The sequence below is a fragment of the Melanerpes formicivorus genome, unplaced genomic scaffold (genome assembly GCF_026170545.1).
Source record: "Melanerpes formicivorus ecotype bairdi unplaced genomic scaffold, bMelFor1.0.p_v2 SCAF_2, whole genome shotgun sequence".
In the NCBI taxonomy this organism is placed as follows: domain Eukaryota; kingdom Metazoa; phylum Chordata; class Aves; order Piciformes; family Picidae; genus Melanerpes; species Melanerpes formicivorus.
In genome coordinates, this window is record NW_027142354.1 from 31,806,714 (window position 1) to 31,829,624 (window position 22,911).

Sequence of the window (22,911 nt, forward strand, 5' to 3'; positions counted from 1 at the left end):
TGGAATGGAATAGAATAGAATAGAATAGATCAGGTTGGAAGAGACCTTCAAGATCATCGTGTCCAACCTATCACCCAACACCACCTAATCAACTAAGTCATGTAACCAAGCACCCTGTCAAGTCTCCTCCTGAACACCTCCAGTGACGGCGATTCCACCACCTCCCCGGGCAGTCCATTCCAATGGGCAATCACTCTCTCTGTGTAAAACTTCCTCCTGACCTCCAGCCTGAACTTCCCCTGGCGCAGCCTGAGACTGTGTCCTCTTGTTCTGGTGCTGGCTGCCTGGGAGAAGAGACCAACCTCTGCCTGTTTACAACCCCCCTTCAGGTAGTTGTAGAGAGCAATGAGGTCACCCCTGAGTCTCCTCTTCTCCAGGATAAGCAGCCCCAGCTCCCTCAGTCTCTCCTCATAGGGCTTGTGTTCCAAGCCCCTCACCAACTTCGTTGCCCTTCTCTGGACTCGTTCCAGCAAGTCAACCTCCTTCCTAAACTGAGGGGCCCAGAACTGGACACAGGACTCGAGGTGTGGCCTAACCAGTGCAGTGTACAGGGGCAGAATGACCTCCCTGCTCCTGCTGGCCACACTGTTCCTCATGCAGGCCAGGATGCCATTGGCCCTCCTGGCCACCTGGGCACACTGCAGGCTCATGTTCAGCCTACCATCAACCAGCACCCCCAGGTCCCTCTCTGCCTGGCTGCTCTCCAGCCACTCTGACCCCAGCCTGTAGCACTGCATGGGGTTGTTGTGGCCAATGTGCAGAACCCGGCACTTGGATGTGTTAAATCTCATGCCATTGGACTCTGCCCATCTGTCCAGCCTGTCGAGGTCTCTCTGCAGAGCCTCTCTACCCTCTAGCAGATCAACTCCTGTCCCCAGCTTGGTGTCATCAGCAAATTTACTGATGATAGACTCAATGCCCTCATCCAGATCATCAATAAAGATGTTAAAGAGGATGGGGCCCAGCACTGATCCCTGGGGGACTCCACCACTGACTGGCCGCCAGCTGGATGTGACACCATTCACCACCACTCTCTGGGTTCGGCCATCCAGCCAGTTCCTAACCCAGCTCAGAGTGCTGCTGTCCAAGCCATGGGCTGACAGCTTGGCCAGCAGTTTGCTATGGGGGACGGTGTCAAAGGCCTTGCTGAAGTCCAGGTAGACTACATCCACAGGCCTCCCCACATCCACCAGGCGGGTCACCTGCTCGTAGAAGGAGATCAGGTTGGTCAGGCAGGACCTGCCCTTCCTAAATCCATGTTGGCTGAGCCTGATCCCTTGGCCATCCTCGAAGTGCTGTGTTAATGCACTCAGGATGACCTGTTCCATGATCTTGCCTGGCACTGAGGTCAGGCTGACAGGCCTATAATTCCCTGGCTCATCCAACCGGCCCTTCTTGTGGATGGGCACCACGTTGGCCAGCTTCCAGTCCTCTGGGACATCTCCAGTGAGCCAGGACTGCTGAAAAATGATGGAGAGCGGCTTGGCCAGCTCCTCTGACAGCTCCCTCAGCACCCTAGGATGGATCCCATCTGGTCCCATGGACTTGTGGGGATCCAGGCGGCTGAGCAGATCACCAACTACCCCATTTTGGAACAGTGGAAAACTATGCTGCTCCCTGGCTCCTTCTGCCAGCTGTGGAGGCCAGCTGTCTGGAAGACATTCTGTCCTGTTAGCAAAAATTGAGGCAAAGAAGGTGTTAAGTATCTCTGCCTTTTCCTCATCCCTTATCACAATGTTCCCCTCCGTGTCCACCAAGGAGTGGAGGTTGTCTCTGCCCTTCCTCTTGCTATTAATGTATTTTTAGAAGGATTTTTTGTTGTCCTTCACAGCAGAGGCCAGACTAAGCTCCAAGTGCGCTTTTGCCTCCCTAATTTTCTTCCTGCAAGACCTAGCAACATCCTTAATGTTTTCACGGGTTGCCTCCCCTCTCTTCCAAAGGTGATACACCCTCTTTTTTTCCCTTAGTTCCATTAAAAGTTCTTTAACCATCCAGGCTGGCCGTCTGCCCCGGCGGCTCATCTTCCGGCACATTGGCACAGCCTGTCCCTGAGCCTTCAACAGTTCTTCGTTGAAGTAGGACCAGCTCTCCTGGACCCCTTTGTTTTTAAGGGCTTTATCCCAAGGAACCCTCTGAATTAGTTCCTTGAGTAGCCTGAAGTCCGCCCTCTGGAAATCCAGAGTGGAGGTCTTCTTGCTATCCCTCTTAGCTTGACCAAATAATGAGAATTCAATTATCTCGTGGTCACTGGCCCCTAAGCACCCTCCGACCACCACATCACCCACCAACCCTTCCCTAAAGACACTTCACAGGCTGTAAGAACAAGCTACCTGCAACAGACCACAGAATTTATCATTTTAGGCCACCAATTTACACAAAGTAGCCTAGAAAACAATCTTCCAACAGTTTTTAGTGCTTAGTTTTCATACATTGTTACATAACTGTTAGTGTGCCAAGTACTGCAGTGGTAAATATGCTGCATGTCAATTACTTTTTTTAAACACCACATACTGTTACTATTACTCAGATTTTACCTTCATAAATCTGAACAGTGGATAGTTTCTCTTTACAGACTCTATATACAAAGGTCAACTGGAATTCCAAAATGCTACTGTTTTCTCAGGGTAAAAATGCTGCCCTTCAAGCTGTATGCAACAAGTTATGATACCCAACTATGTCCCTCTCAGTGGGGAAAAAAAAAGCTACACTGAGAAGACATCGATATAAATAAGGTGCATTTAATCACTGACTGAAAGCTCAATATACAGAAAACACTAAAATGCCAAACATTTTGATAGAAGGATGGAATTATGACATGGAATGCTCATATACATCTTCCTCCCATTGTAAGTATAAATGGGCATAGATGTAGTGATGGTTGGCTGAAAGCTTAGCTCTCAACATTGCAATGAACATGCTCTGACATGGTGAATCAACTTACCTATTAATTTGTAGCTAGACAAAAATTACAAAAGAAACAAAGACAAGTATTTATCATCTGTTTTCTCTCAGGTTATCTGATTTAATCTAGAAAGCAGAGTGGATTCCAGACGCACTTTGAAACATGACACAGCCAGCTCACCAGTGCTAAAGCTCTAGAAAGGTGTGCATGTGTCGAATTTGCCTCATCAAAATAACAGGCACAAGCACAAAGTCAGTCTCTTGTTCTGAGCTGAGGTTATTTCCTACTCTGAGGAACTAACTGAAAGCTTCTACATTCACATCCTGGTTTTTTTCTATTTAATTTTAAAGTTTCATTCTTGATGGCAGGACCAATGCATATTCCCTTTATACCTCTCAGAAGATTTGTCCCTAGAGGAATCAAGGGGTTTCTTAACTGCTTTTCTTACAGCTTTCACAGATACAGAAAAGATGCATGTTGGAGATCCACACTGCCCTTTTAGCAGACTGTAGCACAGAAATGGCACTGGTGAAATGCATGTGGTAGAGAATTAGCCACTGTAACTCAAAATTAGTTCTATAATAATCACCCAATAGAGACAGCAAGCCATATCTGGAGCAGAATCTTGTGACTACTTAGATCAGCAACACTTACAAAGGTGAGAGGAGGAAAATATTTATTTATTTATTTAAAAATCTCTCTCTCTCTATCTGTTCTTTTACTGAGCTCTATTACTTATGCTGCAACTTAGGAAAAAATTACCCTGCTCTCCTCTAACCAGTATTTTCAAAGTGCCAGAGCAGGTTCAAGATTAATAGAGGATGATGCTACTGGTGCACATACAGAACAAATGGATTTAAGATAAAGATACATAAAGCATGTATTGTAAACCCAAAAAATCCAACACAAATATCTAATTCTTCCTTTTCACTGACATTTTCTCAATGGTGCTCTGCTTTGCGCGATTTTCTTAACTACGTAAGTCAAGGCTCCTACCAGATAGCACTGAGAGAATAACTTGCTGAGTACACAGGGACAGCATTATGGGGGCTTCTGGTTTAATCATGACCCCAGGCACTGCTGACATTACTTTTCTCCTGACTGACCCTGCAAAGCACTAATTCACATCAACAATACTGCAGCCAGCTTCAAATGTTCCTCCTTGCCTGATAACTCTGCTTGGAATGCTGTAAGTTCAGGGGTCATAGGATAGTGGAAGTTAGAAAGAACCTCAGGGAATTCTAGTCTGACTTGTTCCACTGCTTGGCTGCCCTTGAGGTGAGAAAGCTTCACCTAATACCCCATCCAAATCTCTTGTTTCAGTTCATGCTTCTTATCTGTGATCCTTGCACTCTAAACTGTCCTGAAAAGCCTGGCTCTATCTCTTTAAAAATCTCCCCATCCCCATGGTTAGGCTCCCATGAAGATGTTTAATCTTCAGGCTGGTCAAAGGAAGCTCCTCCAGCCTCTCATTACAGGACAAATACTATAGCTGCTGACAATTTTAGGAGACTCTACTGAGCTCATCCCAGTCTACAGATTTCTTTTCTGTATTGAGGTCTCAAAACTGGATAAAGTATTTGGACACAGCCTAATGAGAGGTAAGTCAAGGGCTAATCATTTCAGATTACTGGCTCCAACCCTGTCCAGCCTGGGATGCTGATGCCCTTCCTTGCTGCCAGAACACAGTACAGGATCACCCTGCTCACTAAGCACCAAGACTCCACATCCTTTTCCACGGAGCTGCATTCCAGGCAGCAAGGGCCCAGCCTCCTGTGCTGCAGCACTGCTCTTCCTTCCCAAGTGCAGAACTTTATACCTGCCCTTGCTGAACTTTGTATTCCTCCAGCCTGAGCAAGCTCCCCTGAATGGCAAGCCTACAATACACTTGGAGATCTCAGAGTAACATCATCCATCATTGATTTTGGCATAGAGGCAGAGATTTCAGAACTGTGACCAAAACCGAACTGCCTGCAGAGCAGCAGATGCAGAATCCCTTCACTATTTCACAGCTTAAAAATGCAGTTTCCTTTGGCAGCCCACAGATACCGCCACTGAAACCAGTCTCCAAATGAAGTCTACTGACTGAAGTCCATCTCATTCTCATGTCTCTTTAGCATGTCACTATAGTCGCTTTACTTCGATAACATTTACTTCTGCCTCACTGTGTTTATGGTTGTCATCTATTTGCTGAGTGTCATCACTAGTGATAATAAAAATGACAGAAGAAGAGCTGAAAGTCACTTTCTTCTTTGGCCTGGCCCCTGCTTTCTGACATGTAACTATAGGTCTTATTGGCTTGTCACTCCCTGTTACTGGTGTCTCTTTCATGGTCCTCTGGAATCTCATCAGGCGAAAGCACAGAAGTTGCAAAAGGCATTGTCGAAACTGCAAGAAAGAAGAAGAAAGTTACAACTTCCCAAACATTCACATAACATACAATCCAGTCAAGACAGCAATAAAGCAAATTACTCAAAATAATCAATTTCTGCATATTTCCACCTTGTTCTAAAGTAGTTTCAGTGCTGTAATAAATATGATGGATTCTTTGTGGGTATTTTTTTCCCTGCCAGAGCCTAATAGGGTCAACTAGCCAGCAGAGGGCACTGAAATGCAATTTATTAGCAGTAGGAAGATCTGCAAAGAACAAAGAATGAAGCTCCAAGGTGTGCTATAGGCATTGAGCCTATATTCAAAAAGGGTGGGGCAGGCAATGGAAGAAGGGAAGAATATTCTCAGAAACACTTTGTAGGAGAAGGCAAAAAAAAGGAATAAGGTGAGGAAAGGGGGTACAAAGTAATGGTTTCTTCCTTTTAAGTAACTCCAGGATCTGGAGACAGACACTACATCTTCCACATTTTCTCTGATGGAGTTTTATTGAGCTAAAGGAGTGATTCAGATGAGGTTTCCTAGTTGCATCCATTTCACGGGCAAAGCATCAAAACTAGACACTTAAATTTCCCATCCCTTTCATGCGACTCCTCGCATGTGAATTCAGGCACTTACAATCCAGTTTCTAGTTGTTTGTAAATAGAATATCCTTAATGTACTTACCTTTCTACTCATGAAGATATAGATGACTGGATTGTAAGCAGTGCTTGACTTGGCAAAGAAAGAGGGGATAACAGCTACTGTTGGAGTTACAAGGTTGCTATAGCCATATGTCACCAGGAAGGAGACCACTGCATAAGGCATCCAACAAATGAGGAACATGGAGATCATTAAGAAACACATTTTAGCCACTTTTTTTTCATATTTTAAAAGCTTGATCACTTGAACAGTCTGGAAATTTTGCACACAGTGTAGCTGTAGAAGAAAAAGAAATAACAGTAAACTAAAATAGCTCTGTGTTTTGCTTGGAGCTAGATTTAACAACTAATTCACTAATTTTAGATACTGACACTATACACCTTCTCTTCTGAACCTTCTTATGGAACTTTACAGCATGCTTCCCAGACTTTTACTGTGTATATTAAATATAGAAATATTATTTGAGGGAAAAAATAGAAAACCTACCAGAAAACAATAAATTCAATGATGTAACAAGATATGTTGTAGTTGTTCAAAGTATTTTAGAAAACTAGCTTGCCCTAATCCATTGTCATGAGCAAGTTCAGTTTCATTTAGTGACCCTTTATCTTAGGGAGTCCTGTAGATTTGTATCATCTTCTCTTTAAAGATTGCTGAAAAAATCACAGATAGATTTTCTCTGTACTGTTCTGCCACTTAGTTTGCTACCCTGAAATTATGAAACCTCTATTTAAATTAGATTACTCAGCAACAGGTTCCCAATGTTACCCAGCAAGTCATAAAATGAGGAAAAGATGGGACATGACCACAAATTTAAATGGGTCCAGAGTAATCACTCACAGAATATGAAACATTTGCACTTTCTAACACTAAAAAGACCTATACTGCATTAAAAGGGGTTGCAATATGTCAAATTGTTTTCATAGGACTTAATCTCAACCTGGAAGTGTTTTACAGGGTTTTCTTCTAAAGGGTGAAGAGGAGGTGAGTCTTTTAATCAGCAGAACTGCAAACAGTTTTCTTTTTCAAGGCAGGATCTGATGTGGATTAGTGAGCGTGAGCAGCTCCTTCACTGTCAGCTACTAAAATTAACACAAATAAGATTTTGGTAGCTCTAAGCTAGCTCTGCTCTAGTCCTCCATCCTTTCTAGTGGTTCCTGATATGGATGAGCATTAAACATTTAAAAGTTAGAATAAGAAGCAAGAGTGCAAATTTAGGCTCTGGACCAAACAATATACGGAATCAACATTTTTCCCTAAAAAGTATTGCATCAAGTGAAGTCTTTTATTTTAATTAACTTACCATTCTTACTGCATATAGAATGTGGCCATAACAATAGGCAATGATCCCAACAGGCACTACTAGACAGCCAAGGAAAAACAGGAGCACAAAGGAGGTATCATTTGGGTCTTTTGACTTCCAGTCCACTGAGCAACCTAATCCATGAATTTCCAGTGTGTATCTGTTCCAGCCCAAAAGAGGCGCTCCAGTCCAGGCTAATGAGTAGATCCAGATATATGTGATAGCACGCCAAGACCAAGAAAAGTCAATCACTTTTGCATGGACTACGCGAATGTAGCGTTCATAGGCAAGGACAGTAAGAGTCATAATTGAAACAATTCCTGCAGGAACAAAAAAGAAAATCAACTTAATCACTCACAAACATTGCAAACTGGACTGAAGTCCTCTTGATATTTCCTTTGCTGTCAGGTTAATTCAAAATTGGCTATCTCATATTATGAATCTAGCACAAATAATCTTTTTGGGCAATAACCCATTACTAACTACAAACAAAACCAGCACCACTAACTTCAGAAGTATTTGGAGTAGGGTGCTGGTATCTGACCTATGATGTACAATTGCCTTTGAAGCAGGACAAGGAGGAAAAGGAAACAAAACAAAAAAGAAAAACGTATTGGCCTAGTCTTTTTTCAAGTGTTACTTAAGTGAGTGATCACACTCCAAGGGTGTGCAATTGTTGGCAGTTATTGAATTTTTCTTTAAAGTTACCATATTAAAAAACCGAGATAATCAGCAGTAACAAAAATGTTACAAATTCTAGGCAATTCAGAATTGAGATCAAAGTCAAAGGAAACTTTCAACAACTGAAAGCATGGATAGGCACCTTTTGTGTGAACAAGATGACTAGAAGAATTCCAACTTTTTTCAAGCTTTCCTCTAAGCCTTTATACTCCAAAGAATAATCAGGAAAGCAAAGCATTACATGGCTGAAATAATCCTATCTGGACAACACTGGGTTATTCTAAGGGTCCTTTCCTATCTTGCTGCTCTCATGAAAGCACTCATTTCAACTATTCATGCATTCTCTTCCTTTTCTGTCCATCTCAACCCCACTGCACAATTCATGTGTTACAGCAGAAATCACAATCACTTTCAGATCTCAGCATTACGCTATCCAGACATTTTTATAATTTAATGAAGTCAAGGCAATTCTGTATTTATTAGGACATAAGGATTTCTGTTTCAGTGGTCTGTGAAATGTGACCATGAAAAACCAAATTGCCTATCAGGCTTGTGTCATCTAAAGTATGTTGCAATTCAGTCATTACATCATATAGAGAGTCTCTTAAATAAGAAAAGGTTGCATTTCTCAGCTCTCTGTGAGATGATAGTTATGTGTGTCTATATTTGCGAACATTTTATCTAATATGAAGCCCAAGTATTTTGTCATGTGCATATACAGCATTTCATTTATTCAAGTACTTTCATGTGTGTTACAACATGCATTTTCATAGCTGTGAGAAGGTTAAACCTGCAGATTTTCTGCCATAGAGAGAATAACCATTATACTTAGCAAAAAACCTTGGAAGGATATCACAGCTACTTGACCTCACTTTGAAAAAAAAAAAAATATATATAAGCATGGGAGTTTAGGAAGACAAGAATAACAAAACCTAGAGGAACACATTAAGCCTCTGTGCCAAGGCATTCAATAAGAAAACTAGCATAATATTAGTCAAGTAATATTTTAAGATCTCTAAGAAAGTTACTTTATCCTGTAAGTAGTAGAGGAATCCTCTTTACAGATGATGAGTTTAGAAAGCTTTGTTAGCAATTGGAAGCTTTTCACTCTCTAATGGAAAATGTGCCACATTCTTGCCACGCCTGTTTGAACTGAAACAATAAGGTTTAAAAGTTCTATATTTTTTGCCAGTGTTATTTTTAAACCTTCAAAGGTTTCACTGCTTTCGCAGTTAGTTTTGTGGGGTTTCTTTCTTGTATAAGCCATTGCTAAAAAAGATCATTTGGACTAGCAGATGTAGACTGGAGGGTTTGCAGAAGACAAGGTTTGGTTGATTGTTTTTTTGTTTTAACTGAGGTTGATAAGGAAGTTCTTCATGCCCTTTATCAGGATAGAACATGCTGAAAATACATTTCAGAACATAGATCTCAGCATGACTTAGCAGAAATTAGAAAATTAATATAGAACTGTATGGGTACTATTCCATATTTATACTGAGGTAAACACCTTATGTAATCATGTGGTCTACTTCCTGAAAGCAAGGAAAGGCAAGAAGTTAACCTCACATTTCTCTGTGCCCAAAGACTCCAAATTGTGTAATTTTACCTATGATGATTAAAATCATCTACAGACGCATTTATAGAGGAAAATTTATCACTCAACTGTAGGCTCAGTTTGCATACACAGTGCTCTGCAGCTTTGTCTGTAATCAGTGGAGAGGAGGAGCATCCTAAGAAGATGAGTTTGAAAATATGTATTAGAAAGATAAAGTCCACAACTAGGGAGAGGGAAATGACATACTAATTCTTTTGGAGAGTGCTGTAGACAACTCTGTTTAGGAGTCATTTGGCTTTTGCCATTTTCTTAGTTGTAGAGTGGGTTACATGCCAGAGGAATTTCTAAGAAAACACATGAAAGCAAGCATGTTTATAACTGGGCAGATAAGACCTTTTAACTTTCACATGAGGGATTATCAATAAATCACTTTTACTGAATGAGCAGTCTTGAGCTACAAGGAGCATCTCTCAGCATTTGGTCATGACTGAGTGGAACAGAAACAGCCAAAAGGACAACTTCTGAGTAGTGTCATCAGAATTTCAAAAGCTATTTAACTTACAGGGACGTCTAAAATGGCACTGGTGTTGGTTTTTTCCTTTCCCCTCCTTTAATACTTGCACCAAAAAAAAAAAAAAAAAAAAAGTAGGAAAAATTGATGTTATGAAAGACTACACTTCCACAGAATGCAGTAACTTTGTCAAGAGTTGTAAATTTTATAAAGTAACTCTCATGACTCAAGTGAAAACATCTATTACTCCATAAGAATCTTTCAGTTGCCATCACTTGTAGCTAAAATGATACATGCTCAAGAGGTACACATGCATGTTCCATGTGATGAGACTAACTTAGTTCTAAACCCTTAGGGCTATTCTTATGTATAGAAAGCATTAAAGCAGAAATCCACCAGCTGTGGACGATCAGGAGACAAATTTCTTGTGCACATATCAAGTTCTCCAACAGACACTGTCATTTTAAAAAGCCTTTATTCCACAATTAAATAAGTTCTTGCTTAAGGTTAGTGGGTATCCACATCTGTTAAGGAAGTGTGGGGGGTTGGGGGGAGGTGTTGGGAAGGTTGGACTAGATGATCTTTTGAGGTCTCTTCCAACCCCTAACATTCTGTGGTTCTGTGACATTCGAGTATTTTTAGCTGCCAGGTGTCTTCTCAAGCAATTACACACAAAAACCTATGCACTCAGTGATAGACAGCAAACTTTCCAGGCATGAGTTGTATTACTAAATCAGATAAAGAGATTACATGGATCTCCACTACTGACAGCTTGGTTGACTACAGACAGGGCGACAGTCACAAGCTTTTATATAAGAAGAGAAGGCAGAATCAGCAAGACTAGCACAGAGCTACCTGACTGCACACCTCCACAGAAAGGTAAGCGAGCCTCACAGTTTAAATACATCACTTAACTGAAGAAGCTATCATATTCCATCAAGATAGAACCATCTGTTAAAACAAAACAAAACAACCCCCACAACCCCTGGAACTTAGTATAATTCAATTAAATGGGGATTACTGACTAAGACAATCATTCCATTGAAGCTTAGACATTGTCACTTAGCCATCTGATCTACGTCATTTTTCCCACACTAGTATATGCAGCGCTAAGAATGGTTTTGTAACAGCAAAGAGTTTTTTTTCATGGCCTCTGTTGTGAAGATCTATGTACCTAAACTGTATCTTGACTTCAGAACTAATGAGTAAAAGAAAATTGAGATTGTTACTTGTGTGACAAGGACAGATGGTCAGTAGTCAAAATGATCAGTTTTGAACTGTAGCAAGCAGATTTTGGTACATTCTAATGGCTCAATTAAACACTTTCAAGACCCAGAAAAAACAAACATCAGTAGTACAACAGCAAGTTCTAATCTGTACGATGAAACACAAGAAGCAGATGAACTTGCTTAATGATAAAATTACAATAATGCAAAAGTAGACTACTGCAAGGAACAAAAATAGCCATTTGTTACTAGACAGACAATCTGTAGTTTTGTTGACACCTTCTCAATTGAAAAGTTTCAGAACCTGAAGATCTGCATACAGTGTCTAAGTTCTGCCTTCAAACTGGTAGACTAGTTGGAAAAGTGAGAAACACTTTTACAAAGAGAATTTTCAGATTCTCAGTCCAAAATTCCTAGAACTGTAAAGGGTTCTCCTCCCAGTTTTAAGAGCAAGAAAAGTTGTCATCATTACATAACAAAAGATTTCTGAAAATGTAGATGCTACTAGTTCATTTTAAGCACACATTCCATCTATGTGTTTAATCATACTGACATTAGGAACAATGCAAAAATAACCTTCATCTTGAGTTCCAAAACAGTAGGAGCAAAATCCTCATAATGACACCTAACAATTTAAAATTAAGCTGCATGACCAAAGTGATTACCAATTATTAACTACAATAATAGGAAAAAAATCCAATTTTTCAATTCAGAGTTAATTCTCAATAAGTTTTAAGTAATGTTTGTGTATTACTTTTTTTAAAAGCAGCTTTAATCACGTGTCCCAAACTTCTTTACTGTCAGAGGAACCTCTCATTTATAGATCAACAAATGCAGAAGACAGCTTACACCAAGTATTGGGGCTTAGGGACTATTCTTCCAAGAAAAAAAAAAATCACACAAGTATTTTCTTATTTGAACTTAAAACTGAACAGCCACACACACTGGAAAAGGAAAGTAACGTGACCAAGCGGAGAAAGATGACATTTTCCTAATCAGTGATGTTAGCCTGACTACTCTGTAGATACAGCTCATGAATTTGCCTACATTTGTTTGGGAACAAATTTATTAAAGAAAGTGATACATGAAAGCATCAACACTGAAAACATTTACAGTGACAAGTAACATAGAATCATAGAATCAATAAGGTTGGAAGAGACCTCAAAGATCATTAAGTCCAACCTGTCACCACAGACCTCATGACTACTAAACCATCGCACCAAGTGCCACGTTGAATCCCCTCTTGAACACCTCCAGGGATGGTGACTCCACCACCTCCCTGGGCAGCCCATTCCAACGGCTAACAGCTCTCTCTGTAAAGAATTTTCTCCTCACCTCGAGGCTAAACTTTGCCTGGCACAGCTCTGGAGCTGGTTGCCTGGGAGAAGAGGCCAACCCTCTCCTGGCTACAACCACCCTTCAGGTAGTTGTAGGCAGTAATATGGTCTTAGCATATCCCAAAATAAATAGAAATTAAAAATCATATATAACCACACAACTTGCTTGCCAATTTATACCTCATTGTTTTGATTTGCTCTATCTTTATAAGATAAGAGATTATTGTACTCTGTTTTCTCTGCATCTTATTTTTTGACCCCAATATGGAAAATGCCATCATCAAAATTATTAAGTACAATATATAAAGGGATAAAGATAGGGACAAAACTACACTTCTCCTGTGTAAGCTGCCTGGCAGAATCCATTTGGCAGATGCTTGAGTGTCCGGGCTTCCACCTGCTCCACCGCGGCGGGGCACTGCCGGCCCTACAGAGTCGCACGCGCCCCTTATCCACACAACGCAACGCTTCCTCACATAAAAGACAACGTCCAACGCTCCTCGACACTGCCGACTTTCCTAGGAGAACTCTGCGAGGGAGACGCCCGATCCCTGCAAACCACTACAGCGGCGGATTCTCCCTCGCAGCACCGCCCCACAGCAGCGCGCCAGGCTGCGGCTTCTCCGGCGGGAGAGCGCCTCCTCCCGCCCCGCCTGGGGCCGCGCGACCCGGCAGAGAGGGCGGGCAAGCACTATCCGAAACGAGTGGGGGGGGGGGGGGGAAACCGCCTGGTAAAGAACTGTGAAGGACGCAGAGACGAGTATTTCGAGGGACGGAGGTTATGGTTGGAGCCCAGAGACTTGACAGTTTGGGACAGCTGGGGAGGGGGAATGTGATGGTGGACAGGTGGGGAAGGTGGAGATAGGGAGCGGGAGACGAAGCAAGGACAACGAGAGCAGGCGGGAGGAGAGACCTAGGGTGACAGGTGGCGACCCACCGAAGAGACTGTTGCTGAAGCCGTCCCAGACGCAGCCAGTGGCGTCCCACACCCAGCGGCTCCTCAGGCAGGACATGAAGGTAAGGCTCACGCCGCAGATGGACACCAGCAGGTCGCTGAGGCTGATATTGACGAGGAAGAGGTTGGTGGGCGTGCGGAGTCGCTTGAACTTGAAGTAGAGCACCAACACCAGCAAGTTGTTGCACAAGCCCAGCATGCCGATAGTGGCAACGAGCAGTGCCAGCACCTCGTAGGTGCCAGCGCTGAAGAGGGGCCGCTCGCCCGGCACCTCCTGCTCCGCTGCCTCGGGCTCCAGTCGGTCCGTCGTGTCGGTACTGTTCTCCATGTGCATGGCTCACGGCGCGCTGCTCATAGACCAAGAACAGGGCTAAGCCTCTGCGTCCGCTCCTGGCCCCAAGGCAGACCGCTAATCAGGACAGAAGGAGGAGCCCTCTCGGCCTTCCCGCCCATGGAGGGAGCTCCCCCTGGTGATTTTGACCTTGTCTGCTCTAGGACGGGCCCTGCCCTTGCCAGTCAGGGTGATGCTCTTGCCGCCGTACGGCGTCGCTGAGATGCGGCTCCTTCTCAACAGATCTGTCACCTCGCTGCGACGAGCGGCTTTCATGTTTGGGATGTGGTTGTCTCCTTCCTCAAAGCCTTCTGTGCATTTTAGCTCCCTGAGGCTGCCTTCAGCGGCGCTTTCTTTGGACAGACCTCCTATGAGCCCTGCTCTGGGAAGAGGTAGAAACTGATGAACTGATAGTTAGACTTCTCCAGATATCCAGCCAATGAAACTCCTAGTATGGTGATTTTTTAATTTTTTTTTCCCCTAAAGTGCTGCTCTTTAGCACTTAGAGGTGGCTCTAATTGCATCCTCACAAAGCAACTACCAGCATCTTGACCCTGGCAAACTTGTGACACAAGTGAACACCTTTTTGTCAGCCACAGACCAAGTCAGATACCAAAGTTTGCACAGTGAAGTCACCTATTTTTGTACTTTTGTCTTCAGTGTCTCTGGCACAGGAATGCCCATGCAGCTCTTGCTGTCTTTAGTGAGGGTGTTGTAGTGACCCCTCAGCTATGCTGAGGAGTCTCAAAATACAAGCTGTCCCTGAGTGTATCCCAGAGAGTTTTCCTCATCACAGGTGTAGGCCTAAAACACCTTGCAAGACCAAATATAAGGAAAACCTCTAGTTTCTTTGCTTTACTAGCCAACCCACATATGTGCTGATGTGTGATAGCCTTCACAAAGGTCCAGATAAAACTTTTGGTTTAGATCTATTCTTAGTTTAGATGGGAAAAAAAAAATTAAATGTATAATCTTTGTAAGCAACAGAATTTTCATAAAAAAATATGACCTGGCAAGCAGTACCTAGGGATTTTTTTCCCCTTTTATACACAATGGTATTAAAAGGGTTAGACTGGGGGTGTAGTTCCCTGTGGAATCAGATTGAAAACATGGGTAGTCTTTCAAAACATGTACCAACATATAAATTACAGGGTTGTCATGGCAATTTTATATGACAAACTACTGCTGTTGCAGAAGGATTAGGAATAGAGAGTCATGGGTCAGAAAAACAAAATACTAATTAACTATTCTTATCAATGTTAACTTTATTTACAGTCTGTGTTTTCAAATCCATCAAATATGATTTAATTGATAGCAGAAACTTACTTTTAAAAGCTACTTCAGTGTGTTTCTCCATCACTACTCTGTTTTATTCTCATTATTAAAGCAGCTGCATTTCTTAAATCAATTATATTTCTTCCCCCTAAAAGCTGGATTAATAGAACACATGACCTTCCAAAATTTCCAGTAACAGACTACTAGTACTTAAGTGTGGGCTTTAGGAAAAACATACATTCTTTAACTCTCTTGGTCCACAAAAGAGATATGCCTGTGCATGACAGATCATGTGCAAAAATATGTCAACCCATGGTCATGGATTGCTTGAGGACCATATGCTGCGTGGTGGAAGTCTAACAGGAAACATGGCTGGGCCAGATTAATTCATTGAGAAGAATACATCCCTGTCTCTGTCTTTAAAGGGAAATCTTAAATTATGTACTTTTTTTAATCCCTGTAAAATAAAAGGAGTGAAAAGATGGTAAGGAAGAAGGGAGAAACATAATTTAGTGAGTAGTCCGTGTTAAACGATATACTGTTGATTGGTAGATTCTATTAGATATGTAGATTTTTTTAAGTAGGCTTTTGTTAGAGCATCTGTCAAAAATAATCCCTTTAGATGTCTTTTGGATTTCTAGAAAATAAGAGAAAAATAATCCATAAATTACATTTTGCAAAGATCATACCTCGGAATTCCTGGTTTGGGGTTTTTCATAGCAAAATAAAATAGATCCTTAAGTGTGCAGTCTTCTCAATGCTTGATTCATAGTGGACCTATTATTAATACTGTCAAATTGCTAACATTATTCAAGTGATCTTACATACTTCATGCACAGAGTTCCATTTATCTTCCATGCAATGTCAATGTTCTTATGAGGCACAACAAAAACAAATGCTGTATTAATTGTATCATCAGGTCAAAGTCAAAGCTGGAAACAGAACTCATACTCCCAATTCTGCTGTAGCACCTGTTCATTCAACATGCATACTTATTAATGGAACTGTTGCAAAAAGGATTTTATCTTTACTTTTACAGTTGCATGAAAGGTTGGCCAATATTTGCATCTCTGGAAATGTATGTGTGTGGCTTACTGGAAGTGTGTCTCAACTCAAAGTACCAAATGTGTATGTAGCTGAGCTCATGAGTAGTATCACAAGAAGGTGGAATACAAGGTCCCCAGTCCTGCACTATGAAAACAATCCTTGAAACTCCCAAGTACTTTCTGGATCACTTCTGCAACAATCCTTTAACTATGTTGTCTGTTATGCCAGATTTACATGAGATGACAGAATGGATTGGCTGTAAATTTTCAGGTGGACAACGTGTGTGTATAGATGTATATTTACATGTGTGAAGGAAACAAACCTTAGAAGGTAGCCTTGGAAATGATAATTCAGAACTGGAAACTCTCAGATGACGGGGCCTGTTTTTAAAAGTTCCCAGCCTTTGCTGTATTTAGCAATTTGGAATGTTTCAGGACATCAGAGCACTGAGTGTCACTTACAAGTCAGAACTGAAGAATATGAAGCTGAGTTTAAATAAAGTACCAAAGTCTCTTTTCTAGTCTCTAAACTTGTGTAGAAAGACAAACTGCAACTCCTATTTCTATGTCATACAAAATGTCGGGTCTTTTGCAGTGAGAACATCGTGAGGTAGAAAAATATATTTTAAGGCATTCAAACGACCTTTCATTTCCTGCTTGTTCATTCACTTATATGTTGCTTTTACTAATTTTCTGTCTTATTTGTCTTCTGCTTGCGTGTCCTTCAAGTAAGAGGCTCTTTCCCACATTTTCTGACAGGCCAGAAAATAAAAGAGAAGTTTTGGTCCACACTCAATACATTTGTTTCAGGAATCAGATGACATTAGGATTTTGCTGCCTGTTTTGAACTTTGTAAAATATTTCAAAGGGCATAGTAGACAGCAGTCCTCCAAAAGAAAGCAAAACTATCCCCCTCCAAAACTCTATCTGTCTTCACATTTTTAATTTGAATATTTACAGCCTTCTCATGGAAGTTGTTTTCCTACATGTGCTCTTTGCCGTTCTTTAGCCTTAAAGGCAGGTTAAAGCCAAGTGATTATTCACCACATCTATATATAGCTGCATTGTGTGTCTAAAGAGCAAGGAAGAGTTTACAGACAAGAAACTTTTCATCTGTTCCCAACTACTTGACATTAAAACAAGACTTTATTTTGATAAAGACTGACATCTGTCAAAAAAGCAATATTTAAGGGGAAAAAAATAGTAACGTAGGAGCCTAATGCTGAAAGTTCAAAATTAGGGCTTGAATGTACAGAATTTGTCATCATGGCTATATAACCTAATCTGTATTGGGATGTGAACTTTAAATCAGAAAGTAGGCTAAGTGTAAAAGTTGCAAGAATCTGAGTACTTTTGATTGAGATGAGTGTTTAGCTTAAACATGGTTGACTGAAGCAAGCACAAGTGTTTGCATCGGGGAGAGGACCCTGGGGTGCAACGAGATGCTTTCAGAATGTCTGTGCTACAGTTGGAACTTGGCTACAGCAGGTACCATGATGTGAACTCCAGTATATCTGGTGTGTATACAAATAGCTGTTCTAGCTGCAGGTGTGATTCATCTCACCTAAATAATGTGTTTTAAAGTTAAGAACCTAGGACCTTAACTTTATTTTGAAGGATTAACCTTCTATAGGAGATCAGCCCTATACTGTGGTTTCTTGTTTCACTTCATGTTCACAAACATGAAGAAGTGAGTACAAACTCAATGGCCTGTTGTCATTTTCCAGAGTCCAACATACAAACAAACTGTTCTGTGTAACAGTGCATAAAAAATGTGATTTTAAAAGATTGCTTATTACAGTATAACACAGCAACATGGCATCAACATTCTTTAAAGATACTGAAAAAGTGAAAAATGTGGAAAAGAATAATGAGAATTATTTTGAGGCCTGAAGGAAAGTGTTGCGGTAGGAAACAGAGAGCTCAATCTGTTTTAATTAACAAGAGAGAAAAAATGGAGAAGTAATTGAGGTACAAAGACCTCTAGTAGAATATACTATTACTCTAAATCAGTGAAGACATTCCAGTAATTGCTTTATGGAAGTTGAAGCCACACAGATTCATATAGGAAGCTTAAATTTTCACAATGTGAGCATTAACCTTTGAAACAAACATGATGGATTCTCCATCTCTCGATGTCTGCAGATTAAAAATTGGTACCTTCCCTGAAGTTCTGCTTTAGAACAAAGTTGTTTGGCTCGTAGTGATAAATGGCTGATATTTAATGATCTGTAACATGGAGGAAATGAAAGTAGATCTCAAGGTCTCTTCTGGATCTAAAGTTTATGAGTTCTTGATACTCCTGTTATTAGTTATACTTTAAGGGAACTAAATCAGGGTTGGCATGTTGTTCCTGTTTTACAGGTAGATTTTAACAACCTGATGAGTTTACCAAAAGGGAAGAAATGGCAGAGCCAAGACATGGACACAGTTCTTCTGACCTCACAGTAGAACACACTGCCTCACGTGGCTGTGTCAAAAAATGGTAAGCCTTTACAATTTGCAAAATGTTATCAAGCATAAGGGATCAGATTCAGTAAAGGGTTATAGGAACTGGGACTTGATCATCTGAGGTGTAGCATAGAATCCAGAGCCCTGAAAATGGTGTCATAGTATCATAGTATGTGACAGTTTGAGGCCTCAACCCTCGACATAGTATCAGTCAGGGTTGGAAGGGACCACAAGGATCATCTAGTTCCAACCCCCCTGCCATGGGCAGGGACCCCCCACACTAGATCAGGCTGGACAGAGCCTCATCCAGCCTGGTCTTAAACACCTCCAGGGACAGGGCCTCAACCACCTCCCTGGACAACCCATTCCAGTGCTTCACCACTCATGGTGAAGAGCTTCCTCCTCACATCCAGCCTGAATCTCCCCACCTCCAGCTTCATTCCATTCCCCCTAGTCCTATCACTACCTGAGATTCTGAGAAGACCCTCCCCAGCCTTCTTGTAGGCCCCCTTCAGATACTGGAAGGTGACAATTAGGTCACCTCGGAGCCTTCTCTTCTCCAGACTGAACAGCCCCAACTCCTTCAATCTGTCCTCATAGGAGAGGTGCTCCAGCCCTCTGATCATCCTCGTGGCCCTTCTCTGGACACGTTCCAGCACCTCCACATCCCTCTTGTAATAGGGGCTCCAGAACTGGACACAGTACTCCAGGTGGGGTCTCACCAGAGCTGAGTAGAGGGGGAGGATCACCTCCCTCGACCTGCTGGCCACACTTCTCCTGATGCAGCCCAGGATCTGATTGGCTCTGCAGGCTGCAAGTGCACATTGAGAGCTCATGTTGAGCTTTTTGTCCACCAGCACCCCCAATTCTCTCTCCTCACGGCTGCTTTCCAGCCAGTCACTGCCCAGCCTGTATTTGTGTCTGGGGTTGCCTCGACCCAGATGCAGGACCCTGCACTTGCTCTTATTGAACTTCATGAGGTTGGCTTGTGCCCACCTCTCCAGTCTGTCAAGGTCCCTCTGGATGGCCTCCCTTCCCTCCAGCATGTCTGCTGCACCACACAGCTTGGTGTCATCAGCAAACTTGCTGAGGGTGCACTCAATGCCACTGTCCATGTCACCCACAAAGATGTTGAACAAGACAGGTCCCAGGACTGATCCCTGAGGAACTCCGCTTGTCACTGGCCTCCACTGGGACATGGAGCCATTGACAGCCACTCTTTGGGTGTGGCCATCAAGCCAGTTCCTTATCCATCTAGTGGTCCACCCATCAAACCCATGTGTCACCAGTTTGGAGACCAGGATGTGGTGTGGGACAGTGTCGAAGGCTTTGCTCAGGTCCAGGTAAACGACATCAGTTGTTTGCCCCATATCTGTTAATGTTGTCACCTGTTCATAGAAGGCCACCAGGTTGGTCAGGCAGGATTTGCCCTTGGTGAAGTCATGCTGACTGTTCCAAATCACCTCTTCACTATTCTTCTGAGTCAGTAGTGACTCCAGGAGGATCTGTTCCATGATCTTTCCAGGCACAGAGATGAGACTGACTGGCCTGTAGTTCCCTGGTTCCTCGTTCTTACCCTTTTTGAAGATGGGGGCAATGTTTCCCCTTTTCCAGTCTGTGGGGACCTCCCCAGACTGCCATGACTTTTGAAATATAATAGAGAGGGGTTTAGCAACCTCATCTGCCAGTTCTCTCAGTACCCGTGGGTATATCCCATCAGGTCCCATGGACTTGAACACTTTCAGGTTCTTCAGGTGATCACGAACCTGATCTGCACTTACAATGGGCAGTTCTTCCTCCCCATCCCTGACATTGTCTCCCATAACATCAGGAGTGTGGCTAGAGGCCCTTGCAGTGAAGACTGTGGTAAAGAAGTTATTGAGTACCTCAGCCTTTTCCTCTTCACTAGCTTCCATATGTAGAGTCTGTGAGTGTAACCTAATCCAAAGTAATTAACATATTAATTACTGATACAGCTTTTCTTTAAATTGTGGATCTTTAGTCAGTAAAAAACAAACTACTAATAATGACCTGTGCAAATCACATAACTCCTTTTCAAGCACCTGCATTTTTTCAGGAAAATGCTTCCTTCTAAAAATGTACTGCACTGAACCATTCTCTAAAGGCAACCTTCCACAGAGTGAATGAAGCTTGATTCAAGAACTGGTACTTGCCATTCCTTCAGTAATCATTGTGTTGCTCACTCAGAGGGTAGATTGGGATTTAATTGTCTTTCAGCTAGAGGGGAAATAAATTCATTTTCCCACCATTGCAATAGGATAATAAAGCTTGAAGTTTGTTGGGTTGTTTTTGTTTTTTTTGGGGTTTTTTTCCAAAATACAACTACCTGAAGGGTGGTTGTAACCAGGAGGGGGTTGGTCTCTTCTTCCAGGCAACCAGCACCAGAACAACAGGACACAATCTCAAGATGCTCCAGGGGAAGTTTAGGCTCAAGGTGAGGAGAGAGAGAGAGAGAGAGAGAGAGAGTCGTTAGCCATTGGAATGGGCTGCCCAGGGAGGTGGTGGAGTCACCGTCCCTGGAGGTGTTCAAGAGGGGATTGGACATGGCACTTGGTGCCATGGTCTGGTCATGAGGTCTATGGTGACAGGTTGGACTTGATGATCTTTGAGGTCTCTTCAACCTTGGTGATTCTGTGATTCTGTAAATAGAGTGTGAGGAGCTAGAATGTGCATGATACTGATACTGATATTGAAGGAGAAATAAAACAGGAGGTATGGAGGATAAGGAAGGAAACCGTAGCTTGCGATTTTTTTACTCTGTGGATATTATTACTCCCAAACATGAAATAGACTGTAATATGATCCATACAACCACACCTTTTTTGGTCCAGAAGTCAAAGATCATAACGTTAAGGCCTTTTTCAGGAGGATTAGCAACAACCTTGATCCACAGAATCACAAAATCACCAAGGTTGGAAGAGACCTCAAAGATCACCAAGTCCAGCCTGTCACCACAGACCTCATGATTAACCATGGCACCAAGTGCCACGTCCAATCCCCTCTTGAACACCTCCAGGGATGGTGACTCTACCACCTCCCTGGGCAGCCCATTCCAGTGGCTAACGACTCTCACATTGAAGTGCTGGTTGCCTGGGAGAAGAGACCAACCCCCTCCTGGCTACAACCACCCTTCAGGTAGTTGTAGACAGCAATAAGCTCTCCCCCTGAGCCTCCTCTTCTCCAGGCTAAACAATCCCAGCCCCCTCAGCCTTTCCAAGGACAGAAGTGTGAGGTAAGGATTTCTAAAACTTTATAAACAGTCAGTTTGAATCTTAAAAGGTAACAGTATTTAGCCATTGATTACATGTTGTTCATGAGACTGTCATTCGTGAGCCCCATGTCATAATGGGGCAAATGTGAGTTATCTGGGCTACCATTCATTTCCTAAAAAAAAAATAAAAACTGGGAAAGCAGGTGTGCCTTTGAAGGTAGAAAATTAGTTAAAATGTTTGGGTTTTCTCTTGGTTGATTTAAACAAAAACTAAGCCAAGCAACTGTCTTGAAGCAACTTTCTTGTTGCTGTTACTGTATTCAAGTTTAATTTTAACAAGTTGAGAAAGGGACTCCATGTTTAGTGTGATAGTAAACAATTTAGAAACGTGCATGTGTCCATTTGTTCTGTGGAAGACACTTGAAGATAGGAGGATAAACTCCCTCTTTGGAATTTCTCTTGAAAAATCTGCGTGATGATACCCATTTTGGTATGTGCCTTGAGAGCTGATGGATTTTGTAACATCATAAAAATTTGGCTCTTTCTAGCTTGTAGAATTCTGTCATTTGTGCTCTTGTAAATTTAGTGGAAATAGGAAGAAATCCTGTGCTCCTGGTGCCAAAACCCGGAATGTGAAGCTTGAGCATCAGACGATCAGTATTCAATGGAAGTTGTAAATACAAAAACAATCCCTAGAGGCATCCCTAAACTATTTCACTGGAGTCAGGAGAAGTTCTTTCAGGCCATCACATCAGTTAAAGAGTAAGTATGGAGGACTTTGCTGAGCTCTGCCTTTCTCCCCTTTTTCATGTAGGTAGACAGGTGGGTATTTTGCAAATTACAGTTTTTTTCTGAGGGATTTGCTGTACTGGATTTTCTGCTGACTATCTCTGTCTAATTTCAGAATTTCAAATATATCACGCGGAAGAGCTCAACACATAGGAGAACTGATGCTGCTAATCCTAGAAGAATCTTAAGATCAGTATTTGTTCATACTATGCTGCTTGCAAAATCAGTCTTGCAATTTCAGCAAACATGACTAATTTTTATTCCAAATATGCATGATTTTTCTTACT

At 42.1% G+C, this 22,911-nt stretch overlaps 2 protein-coding genes across 2 annotated transcripts in view; one reads left to right on the forward strand and one right to left on the reverse strand.

Annotated features, from left to right (window-relative positions):
• Window positions 1-2,718: 2,718 nt before the first annotated feature.
• Window positions 2,719-13,887, reverse strand: OPN3 (opsin 3). The gene is made up of 4 exons (XM_068155349.1): window positions 13,483-13,887; window positions 7,236-7,555; window positions 5,957-6,208; window positions 2,719-5,290 (listed from the first exon to the last, which is right to left on the reverse strand). The coding sequence occupies exons 1-4, from the start codon at window positions 13,832-13,834 to the stop codon at window positions 5,027-5,029; spliced, it is 1,188 nt and encodes a 395-aa protein (XP_068011450.1). The 5' UTR covers window positions 13,835-13,887; the 3' UTR covers window positions 2,719-5,026.
• The window catches only part of LOC137449628 (protein ELYS-like), a 57,798-nt gene continuing 48,095 nt past the window's right edge, over window positions 13,209-22,911 (forward strand). Inside the window, 3 exon segments of the mRNA XM_068155335.1 lie at window positions 13,209-13,562; window positions 18,517-18,637; window positions 22,422-22,597. The gene's annotated coding sequence lies outside the window, so the exon portion shown is untranslated.